Source organism: Phoca vitulina, unplaced genomic scaffold, assembly GCF_004348235.1.
Source record: "Phoca vitulina isolate PV1807 unplaced genomic scaffold, GSC_HSeal_1.0 scaffold73, whole genome shotgun sequence".
Lineage (NCBI taxonomy): Eukaryota > Metazoa > Chordata > Mammalia > Carnivora > Phocidae > Phoca > Phoca vitulina.
Genome location: NW_022589776.1, coordinates 6205981 through 6217708, shown reverse-complemented (window position 1 = coordinate 6217708; position 11728 = coordinate 6205981). Strand labels below are relative to the sequence as shown.

The 11728-nt window shown below is 47.8% G+C and overlaps 1 protein-coding gene across 1 annotated transcript; it reads right to left on the bottom strand.

The window, feature by feature from the left end:
• Positions 1-1299: 1299 nt before the first annotated feature.
• Positions 1300-11070, bottom strand: TEX35 (testis expressed 35). Its single transcript, XM_032393430.1, has 9 exons — positions 11032-11070; positions 10224-10274; positions 9608-9676; positions 8585-8641; positions 7813-7872; positions 3330-3394; positions 2910-3102; positions 2498-2541; positions 1300-1411 (listed from the first exon to the last, which is right to left on the bottom strand). Exons 1-9 carry the CDS (start codon positions 11068-11070, stop codon positions 1300-1302), a joined length of 690 nt encoding a protein of 229 aa, XP_032249321.1.
• Positions 11071-11728: the final 658 nt, after the last annotated feature.

Genomic DNA, 11728 nt, shown 5'->3' with positions numbered 1-11728 from the left:
CCATATTCTCCTCATTCGAAGCAGGTCACTGTGTCCCACCCTCACTTGAGAGGAGAGGAATACAGCTCCTCTTGAAAGAGCATGGAGGATTTGTGGGTCTATTACAACAGCCTAGAACTACACAATGCGGTGTCCCCAAGTGTTTGAAGGTTTGGAAGTCCAGGGACAGGCTCTGGGGAGTCCCCTGTGGTAGGTGGAATAACAGCCCCCAAAGATGTGCATGTTCTAATCCCCAGAACCTGCAAATATGTTGTATGACGTAGCCAAGGGGAAGCAAGGTTGCTCATCAGCTGACCTTGAAGTAGGAGTAGGCTGGCTTATCCAGGTGGGCCCAGGGTAATCACAAGGGACCTTACCAGTGGAAAGAAGAGGTGGAAGAAGAATCAGGGTCAGAGTGATGCAGAATGAGGGAGACTTGGCTGGCCATTGCTGGCTTTGACCATGGAAGGGGCCATGAGCCAAGGGATGCAGGCACAGCCTCTAGAAGCTGAAAGAGACAGATTCTCCCCTAGAGCCTCCAGAAGGAATGCAGGCCTGCCAGCACCTTGACTTTTGCCCCATGAGACCCATTTTGGACCCAGCTTGCGTTGTCATAAGCCATTAAATGTGTGGTAATCTGTTATGGCAGCAATAGGACGTGAGCAATCTACACCCACCCTTTTTCCCATTTCTAAATCATTTTGCTTTCATCACATGCTATGATTATTGTCCTTATTTGTATATGGTCCATATTTTTAATAAACATGTTTACCATGTCTCCTTTAAAGCTATAAGCTCCTTGAGGGCAAGGCCTAGGTTTTGTTTTGGGTTTTGTTTGTTAAATGTAGATCAGAAACCCAAGGGGCACCTGGGTGGCTCAGATGGTTAAGTGTCTGCCTTCGGCTCAGGTTGCGATCCCGGCGTCCTGGGATTGAGCCCCGGCATTGGGCTCTGTGCTCAGCAGGGAGCCTGCTTCTCCCTCTCCCTCTGCCTTCTTGCCTGCCTGTCTGCCTGCTTGTGATATCTCTCTCTCTCTGTCAAATAAATAAATAAAATCTTTAAAAAAAAAAAAAAGAAAGAAAGAAACCCAATACATGGCTCATTATTATGTGGCCATTAAGAACGTGGTCAATTATTCACTAGACTGGCTAAAAGTCTAAGCAGCCAACTTAGCAAAGAGATGAAAAAAGAAAGCTGGTGTGAAATAAAATATGGAATCCTACCGAGTCCTCCTCCATTAAACTAAACCCAAAGAATCCACCAGATGACAGGAGAATTTATTGAGATACTGTTTTCTCTGTATCTTTCTTTGCTCTCATTTCAAGCTAGTGGCCAAGTTAGGGTATTTGGGGCAGGACACAGAGTGGAGCAGTTGGAGGTCACCGGCTCATCCCCACTCTTGAAAAGGCCTAAAGCCTTTGAAGGGATATGTCTCTTTTGGGTCGGGGGACAGGAAACCATCAGGAGGGTGGGGCAGGTGGATCCCCAGAGCCCACGAAGGGGATGAAGTTCCTAGGAAAAACGGGGCCCTGAGTTCTGCCCAAGACAAGACCTCAAGGGAAGCAGTGCAGGCTAGACCCCAGACCCAGGGGTCCCCACTCACCCAAGACTCTTGGGTCTTGCCACCCTGCACATAGTGCAGGAACGAAGAACACAGAGGGAGAAGGTGCGTAGGGCCATGGGGGTTTCAGCTGCAACCACACAGACGAGCAGCTGTTATCCTTGGGGCCTCCCCCCTCTTTTGACCTTGGAGACCTTTGCAGAACCAGGCAGAGTGGAGGGGGATCGGAAGGGAAGGGGGATGACCCTGAGAATGGCCAGGACAGAATTTCCCACTGATGCGGCAGGAAGGAGAAAGAGGACTCGGAGTCTGAACTATGGGGATCTAGAACAACAAAAAAAGTGACACTCTTGCACACTGAAGTTTGGGGCTGATATTCAAACCAGTGATACCTGCTTTGGCTTTAAACGAAGATTTTAATCTCCGGGTGGGGGTAGGCCTGGGGCAGGGCGGTAGGTCCGAGGGCCACAAGCCTTTGCCGTGCAGCTCGAAGTGTTGGGGCGGCGGCGGGGGGGGGGGGGGGAACTGGAGCTGCTGATGGGTTCTGCGGCGGCCCTAGGTTGGGAGCATGTCCTCCACCACATAGGGATGGAAGTACAGATAAATCAGATAGCAGCTCCAGAAGCCAAGGATGAAAAGGGTGGCCAGGCCTGATATGGAAGTTTTCTGCTGCTAGAGGGGGAGAGACAGGCAGGAATAGGAGGCAAGGTCAGCTCAGCGGCCAGTGAGGCACCCCCCTCACCCCCTCCACGGGAGCCTCTGGGCAGCAGTCTCCTGGCTGGGGTCCCCAAGCCCTCCTGCCTGGTGCCATGTCCTCTACAACTGAGTGGATGAGGTGGGGGGGCAGAGTCTGCATGACCACAGGTGGGATGTGACACAAACGCAGCCTGAGCCCACTGCCTTTGGGATGATGGGGCACCCGGCTGAGACAAGGACTTCTTACGGGGGTCTACCTACCCCTGATTGTAGTTGTTCTTTAGGGCACACAACAAACATTTTTCCTGTAGAGGACAGAAACGGCACAAGAAAGATCATTTTTCCCTGGTCCAAGGTGGCCAGCCTGCTGGGCACCTCATCGGGTCTTACTATAGGAAAGGACAGAACAATACAGTGGTACTTGGGAGCAGGCACATCCAGGGTTGGGTATTACTTGGGCATGGCTTCGAAATCTCCCCGGGCCTAGAGGGCAGGATCCCAGAGAGGGCTCTGGGCTAGGGAGGCATCGGGGCCAGTAGAGGGGTGGAACCCATCCCTTCACTGCAAGAGGTAAGGGAGCGAGAGGACCCGGCGCGGGGGGAGGGGGGCATCAAGGAGCAGCAGGAGACTGGGGGGTAGCACCAGAGTAAGGGGGAGGTAAGGCTTCACTTACGCAGCATGGCCCGCATTGATGAAGGGAATCCAGAGGGTCCTTTTTTGGTTTTTGTAGTGCCATCATCTTCTTGTGAAGAGAAAGTGGTGTTCCATCAGCTCCATCCATCTTCTTGAGCCGGAGCTGTGGGTCTGTGTCTATTTTTCCTACCAGCCTGAGTTCCTGCTGTTCCTTTGGCCCTCTTCTAAGGGGACTGGGGATTCAGGGAGGGGCAGAGTTGGGGAAATAATTTCCAACATGACAAGGAGATAACCATAGCGTGGGTGGCCAGGGAAGACCTTGACCCCAAGCCACTGGGGTAACAGAAACCAAGACAGGACCGTGAAGAGTCTGAGAGTCCTCCAGACCTGAGGACACTTAGCAAAGTGAAGGGAGGAGATTCTTTAGGGATGAGGAGAGATGGGTGCAGGTTACACTTACAGCTTGCTGTTCTTCTGTATATTTATTAAAACATCCATCTTCTCATCCATATCCTTCTGCATTTCCTTCAAGAGAAAATTCAAAGCTAGAATGATCATCTTGAAGGGCTTTGGAAATCCTCTTCTCTTGCGTCTCTGCCAACCACTCAGAGATGACCTCAGCATCCTCCTTCCTCAAGAATCCTCACTGGCCTTGGGGGATACATGCCTCCTCTTCCCTGCCCCTCCCCCATTCCATGATGAGGCCAAAGCACAGGCAGGGTCATCAGGGGCTCCTCCAAAGTCTCCAGAGGAGTCAGAGGACAGGAAATCTTTTTCCCTGATCCCACACTTAGATGAGACCATTATCTGCTTTGGCTCCATGCCTATAAAATGATGAAGCTGAGAAAATAAATCTTGTGACCCACCCCTCAAAGACACTTTTGACTCCAATGTTTTGATCCCTGCACCCAGATCCTGTGCATGTACATTTGCTTCTTCTTTAACCAGATTTCTGGCAGAAATGGTCAACATAAAAGAAACAGTAGCTCAAATGGCACCTCACGTTTATCATTTACTAAGAACTGAAAGAAGAGTAAAATCCTCTTGGCGAGTTTAGATCTGTAAAATTGGATCTGGAAAACTTGGCATGGAAACAGTGGTCACAAGAGAATGTCTAAGATGGCAGATGTCATCACCGATCGTATCTGTTACGGACAAACACAGGGTTGGCTTGACCATTATAAAATATAAATGAAATATAATTTGCTTCAAAACATAATTTAATAAAAAAATGAAAGATTTGGCAAGACTTTACAGATCTGTGGTAGAAAACTGATCAAGGAATCATACTGTCTGGGTGGAGAGGATTTCAAAAATACCTTCTTGAAAAGCATTTTTAAGTGCTATACATTTTGAATAAAGTAGCTGTACTCGTAAATACAGCGAAAATATCCTTGAAGTGGAAATGCCCCCTGGGTTCAAATTATCAGAGTCAAAATGTCCCCCATTCTTAGAAGTCTCACTATTACTTCAAACTCATGTCCCAAAGTGATCTCCTTGTTTCCTCTTCTAAATCAGCTCTTTGCCACCTGTCCTTGTCATGGTCACCGCTTTCTTCTACCTGTCTGGATTGCCTTTGGGGTCATGGATGCTTGCTTCTCCTTCATTCTCTTTGTTGCACCAGTCACCAAGAATATTATTTTTCCTTCGATGCATCTTTCAGATTTACTGTTTTCCTTCTGTTCCCACACCTGGTCCAGCGTCCCTCATCTTGAGTGGGGAAGTGGCTTCCTGCCTGATGTCTTGCTCCAGACGGCCCCCACCCCTGCTCTCCCGCCCGCCCTGCCCGGGGCCACCTGCAAACAGCTGCCCGCTCAGCCTTTCTGAAGTGCTGCCTCTAGCATGTTCTTTGATTAAGAATCTCCAGAGGTCTCTTACTGTTTACACAACTAAGTCCCAACCTGTCTGCCTGTCTTTCAAAAGCCTTCATTATCTACTGCCTTTGTGCCCATTCTATTTTATTTCTCACAGCTTCCCCAGATGATCCCACTTGCATGACTGATCTCCCCACTGACCGTGATACACTTCACGTTCATCCTGCTTCCATGCTGTGCGCAAGCTGTTCCTGTGCCCAAAATAGCCTCCTTTGTGCCTTTCAATCCCCAGTCCTGCCCACTAACAAAACACTGTGTTTGCATCTTAATATAGAAATAATACACGCCCTTTGTAGAAAATTTGGACAATATAGAGGAATATAAAAGAACAAATTAATCTCATCACGTAGCAATAATTGCTATTAACCCTTTTGGTATATTTCTTTCTAGTCTTTTTTCTAAATATTTACTTAGTTGTTTTTTTTTTTTTACTTAACTGAAATCAGCCTGTACAGATTACTTATATCTTGCTTTTTTACTTCTCATTATAAGCATTCTATTTTTTTTAAATAAGCTTTTTATTTTGAAATATTTTGGGCTCTACTGAGAGTTGCAAAGACAGTACAAAGAGTTCCCATATACCTTTTACTCAGTTTCCCCTTAATGTTAACATCAAACTCAACCATGGCATTGCTCTTATTATTTTTTTTAAAGTAGGCTCGATGCCCAACATGAGGCTCAAACTCATAACTCTGAGATTGAGAGTCACGTGCTCTGCCGACTGAGCCAGCCAGGTACACCTGTAAGAATTCTTTCTAAACACTGTTCCCAATAGTTCCTAGTTTTCATTCTATGGATATACCCTAAGTTATATGGCTATTCTTCTACTGTTGAAAACCGTGGATTCCAAAGTTTTGCTATTATAAATAATCCTGTGATGAACATCTTTTTACATATACCCATGCTAGTATTTCTGATTATTCTCACAGGTTAAATTGTGAGAAGAGGAATTGATAAGTCAAGGGGTTTGATCTTTTTTGATACCTATTATCTAATTCCCTTCCAATGTTGTACTAACCTACACTCTGATCAGCAGTATAAGAGCATTTCTGCATTGTTCTATAATTGTCATAAATTAAAATTTCACTTATTTGGTCGCCTGGGTGGCTCAGTTGGTTAAGTGTCTGACTCTTTTTTTTTTTTTTTTTTTTTAAAGATTTTATTTATTTATTTGAGAGAGAGAGTGAGAGAGAGAAAGAGCACAAGAGGGGGGAGCGGGAGAGGGAGAAGCAGACTCCCTGCTGAGCAGGGAGCCCGATGCGGGACTCGATCCCGGGACTCCAGGATCATGACCTGAGCCGAAGGCAGTCGCTTAACCAACTGAGCCACCCAGGCGCCCAAGTGTCTGACTCTTGATTTTAGCTCCGGTCATGATCTCAGGGTCCTGGGCTGGAACCCTGCATCAGGCTCCACGCTCAGCAGGGAGTCTGCTTGGGAATCTCTCTCTCCCTCTCTCTCCGTGCCCTCCCCCCGGTGTTGTACACCCACGCTCTCTCTCTCAAATACGTAAGTAATTAAAATCTTAAAAATTTCACTTAGTTGAATGTGACAATGACCTAAGAATTGTTTTCATTTGGCATTTAAGTGATTATGCACAAGGTAAACGTTTTAAATATATGTGTTGCTTTTTAGTTGTATTCTCTTTTGTGGTTTGTTCATACCCTTTGCCCATTTTCCTATTTGGTTCTTATTGATTTGTGTGAGCTTTATATGTTACAGATAAAAAACTTTTATAGATGTTTATTGTATTTGTAGAAAATTATTTCCCCCAAATTGTTGTTTGCTTTTTAATTCTGTTTATGGTAACTTCCTGTTACGATTTTTAAATTTTTATATTGTTAAATATATCAATATTTCCTTTGTGATTTCTTCTGTTGTATTTAGACCATCCAGTTAAATATTTATATATAATTTATTCTTATTGGTTTTCATTATTTAAATTCACTTTATGGACTATTTCAGTTTTTACAATATTAACTGAATTAAGTTTATCTTCATATAATCCAGCAATGTTCTTAATATGAATACATAATCCTTTTCTTCTAACATTTTAAAAATCATCTTTATTATCTTTTAAATTTTATGGAACTGCGGTTCCCAACCTTGAGTGTGCAATGGAATCACCTGGTGATCTTTAAACATACTGATGCCTGGACCTCATCTCAACAGGCTCGGATGTCGTTGTTCTGGGGTGCAGCCTGGGTAGAAGGTCAAAGCCACAATACAGGTGATTGCGCTGTGCAGCCAAGGTTAATAGCTACTGCTAAAGTGTTTAGGATCTGGTTGTTATCCAGGGGAAAGCATCAGAATCGCTTTGAGAATTTTAAGCAACTGTGGCCCACCCTGGAGATTTTTATTCAGTCCATCTGGGCCAGGGACTGGGTATACTGATTTTTTAAATCCTCCCAGGTATCTCTGGTGGAGAGGTTGTTACAGGGTTATCTACACTGGTTTTGTTCATTTGGCTAGTTATCTAGACAAGATTATTGTGGCTTTGTATGAATTTTATATATCTGATGGGGGTAGTATCCCCTTGTAACTCTTCAAAATTTAAAGATACCTGCCTTTGCCTATTTATGCTTCCACATCAGTGGTTCTCAAATTTTCATCTGGGAAATGTGAAAAAAATCCAAGGGTCTAAGCCCCCTCCAAATAGGACCTGGGCTCTATTTTATTTATGCTCCAGGAAATTCCAACACACATCAAGGTTTGAGAACCACTATTCTAGAGTCTAGATGGTCCTCTTAGTAATTGTTGAGTTCAAAACTAATCTTACTGGGCTTTTGGTTAGATTTGCATTAAGCTTCCAACGTAGCCTTCAAAGCTCACCTAAGATTCACTTTCTTTGTAAGGATTTGTCTGGTTACCCCAGCCCACATTCATTCCTTATTTCTCCAGACTCCTAATTAACTCCAATTATCATGTAGCTTGGTACTTGCTATTTCCTTCTTTCCATAGAGTTTGGGTCTTCCTACTAGACTGTAAGTGGCTACAGGGCAGGGTCTAGCATCTCCTTCTGTATTTTCTAGTATGGTACCGGCCCATGGAAAGGGCTCAGTAAATGCTCACCTTCATAATCTCCACGAATTCCTGGAGTTTATCAAAATCCTTGTCCATTATGCCCTTTATCTAATGAAGAAGAAAGGCACAGCACATATTACAACTTTGGAGCCGTCTCAGTGGCATTTTAAAAAAGGTAGCAGCTGATCCTCTGGAATGAGCTGGATAAAGCTCAAGGAGTGGACGTGTCGTGGCCTATCTAAGCCCTTTTCTTCCCACGGAGTCTACGAAGGGATGAGGATGCATGTAGCATGAAGCCTCCCACCCCCCACCAGCCTTGGCGGGGCTTAGATCTAGCTACTGCGAGGCTTCTGAGTGGAGCTCAGAGCTCAGACCACAGCTTCCTGTACACCTCCTTGCTTATGCACTCCCTCTCTTCATGAGTTTGCCATAGGTGGTTCCATCCAAGAAGCAACAAGAAAGTTCCTTCTCTGTGGCATAATCAAGGGGAGGAGTGGGGTAAGGAGAATGGAACTGGTCTGTGACTGCCCCCACTTTCCCGTCAGTCCCTCTCACTCTGTCACTAAGGTTCTATCTCCTCAACCTTCAATGTGACGCCTTAGAGAGTTCTTGGCATTGAAAACCTGGGTTTAAGCATCAAACAAATAAGAACTAGATATCCTAAGCTGCACAGCACCGAAACACTGAAGGAGATCAGGCTGAGTTAGGTTGAGGCTTTTTCCATGCAATTCCCGATTCCCCTCACTATTCAGAGTCCAGCACTGCATTTTCCTGGGTGCTACCCTTTTCCTCCATGTCCTGAAAAGTCTCACCCTGTTACCTGTTTGATCTCGTCCATTTTTTCCTTGAGCTCTTCCCTCACCTCCCTGAGTTCATTCTGGGGAAATAAAACAGGGAAGAGAAGGAGTAAGGAAATGTCTTGGATGGAAGGAAGATCCTGGGGCATTGCTAATGAGGAGGAACAGAGAGATGGCTCCCGCTAGGGGGGGAAGGAAAAGATGCTGTTAAGAAAATGGGAGAGTGGGACATGGAGACATCATGTGCCACCCAATAAGATGCACTGAAGGGCACGCCTTTTTTCCGTGATGTGACCCCCAAAAATGTGCAGTCAAGTCTAATCACCGGGGAGCATCAGACCACCCAAATGAAGGGTCAGTCTGCAAAATAAATGACCTATAATCCTCATAAATGACAATGTCCCAAAAAACAAAGGTTCAAGGGCTATTCCAGATGGAAGGAAGCTAAAGGGACATGGAATCTAGAGACCATGTGTGGGCCTGGATTGGATCCCACATCAAAACAGTTGTTTTTTCTTGTTAGGAAAGACCTTAGTGGAACAATTGGTACAAATAGACTAAGTACTGAATCAATGTTCATGTCCCGACTTTGATATTTTGATCACTGTACTGTGGTTATGTAAGAGATTGTTCTTGTTTTTAGACAGTATACACTGAAATTTGAGAAACATGCTCCCAGATGATTCAGGAAACCTATATTATACATATGTGTGTGTGTGTGAATGTATATATATATATATATATATAGAGAGAGAGAGAGAGAGAGAGAGGGAGAGAGAGAGAACCCTGATCAAATGTCAACATTTGGGAAATCTGAGTGAAAGGTACACTAGAATTCATTGCCCAATTTTTTGAAAATTTTCCATAAGTCTGAAATTAGTTCAAAATACAGAGTTAAAACAAAACAAAAAGCTGCGGAGGGAGTAAAGCCATGGGTCCTGGGGCAGAGCCCCAGACGCCAGCAGGGGACCTGCCCCAGCCGTGGGTGGGGGACCCACATCGCGACTGTGCCCTGCCGCCCCCGCCCCCTGGGCTGGCACACCTACCCTTAGCTCATGCGTCCCTCCTGGTTTGGTAAACGGCCCTTCTTGTTTTACTCCTTTGTAGTCATATGTCTATTGGTGGGAAGCAGAAACACAGAACATTGGAAATTGCAGGTGTGGGGTGGACGAGGCAGGAGAGATCCCCCCGAGGTTCCGTTCCTCCTTTCGGGCTGGGACGGAGGTGAGAGCTGGTGGCCCCGCCTAGGAAGCAGTTCCCGCCACCTTCTCCTCTCACTCGGAGCTCATCACCTCATCACGCCACTGCCCTCCTGGCCCCCTGAACAGCCAAGCCCATTCCTGCCTCAGGGACTTTGCATGCGCTCCTTCCTCCGCCCACAGCACCCTTCCTCAGGCTTCATGCTGAGCCCAGGGCCCTGCCTCCCTATTTTAATTGTCTGCCTAGCAGGTGACACTACTGAGTTTTCCTTATTTATTCTGTGTCACATTAGTTACTAGTGTGAAGTTCTGTGAGAGCTGAGAGCTTGTCTCTCTCGCGTGTATTCCTCAGCACCTGGGACAGGTCTTGGCCACCAGGAACAGCAAATGACCCCTGACTCCAAGTCACCTCCCCACGGGTCTCAGGCCTGGCTGCCGGCATGGCCTCAAAAAAGCTTCTTACTTTGGTCGGCTCTGGCTTCAGTTCCAGGCACACTGCCTTATAGTTCTTGTTCTGTGGAGGGAGGAGGTTGGCGGTCCACCGCCTGTCAGGCCTCAGGACTGGGGGGGTCACACTAGCCCTCTCGGGAGGCCCCCCGTCCACCCCTGCCTGCCCTCCTGCACCTGACCTCAGCCCCCCCCCACAGGACCTGAGTTAAGACACCCCAGACCTTGTCAGCTTATCTTCCTTTTCTGAGCACGCACCTGCCCGGTCCGCAGGCCTCCTTCTCCCTGCTGGGGGCCTGAGAGGGGAAAGCCCTTGGAGATAACTTTATGGAAACCGTGTGGGTATTATTTCAGGAGCTCAGGCTTTGGAGACAGACGGACTCACACCCTAACCTCAGCTGCTTGTGGCTGTGCCACCCGGGAAGTTATTTACTCCCTCTGAGCCCCCATTTCTCATCTGCAAATCGGGGGCCCGAATCGTATCATCTAACACAGTGCTTGTGTGCCATGGACGTGCCCTTCAATGGGGCCTGGCATGGGCCCGGCCGGGGACGCGGCTCCGGGGGCGGCTAGAGGTGCTGGGGCTATTACATTGCTCTTTGTCCTGCAGGGAGTCCGCAGAGGCCTCTTTCCTTCCCGCCCCCAGGCCACGGATTAGTCCCACCCTCCTTCCAGGCTGAGAGGCCACTTGGAGGTCAGAGCAGAGAAAGAAGAGCCGAGAAGGATTCATCAGAGAGCTCTCTGTACCCCCACCCCCACCCCACGGACCCGGCCAGCAGGAACTCGGAGAAGCCCCACATTGTCCAGCAGTGTTTCTCCTTTACCAGGCTTGTTTTCTTCAGTTCTGCCTTCTTGGCCGACATGATGGAGGAGGCCAGAGTGTTCTTTAACTTCCCAACCTCCCCACAATGGGCCCCTGTGACCAGGCCACTGTCCTATGCAGATTACAGGCCAAGGTAAGGGCAGGATGACCACCTCTCTGTGTGCGGAACAGCTGAGGTCACAATGCCCAGGTCCCGCCTGCTGGCAGGGAGTGTCACCACAGCTTCGAGCCGAGGGGGCCTCAGCCACTGTGTGAGGGACAGGGCGGGTTCCGAAGCCACGAGGTTTCCCTCCTGCAAGGGGGAGACGGGCGCTCCTGCAGAACCCCCTGCTGAGGACTGGCCTCGTGCGGAAGGCACACCTCACCAGAAGTAAAAGCTGCTCTCTCCTCTCCCAGCGGGACTTACCTACCAGGAGGTATCTGCCCCAAACTGCTGGTTCTCCCCCGAGTCTGCACGAGGTTCTGCCCTGATGTCCCCATGTGGACAGACGCTTCCTTGGCTCCAGAGCTGTCTTGGGTTGAGACCCCGCGAAGTCCCTCTGGTTCAAGGTGCATGTACCGTGCTAACCTGGGGGGGGGGCGGGGTGAGGGGGTGCCAACCCTAGCAGGATGGCTTCTGACACCCTGGTCCACCTGCATGGCTGGCCCTGCCCCTCTCTCCCCTGCACCACCCCAGTCCCGTCCCTCGGCTCCTCTAT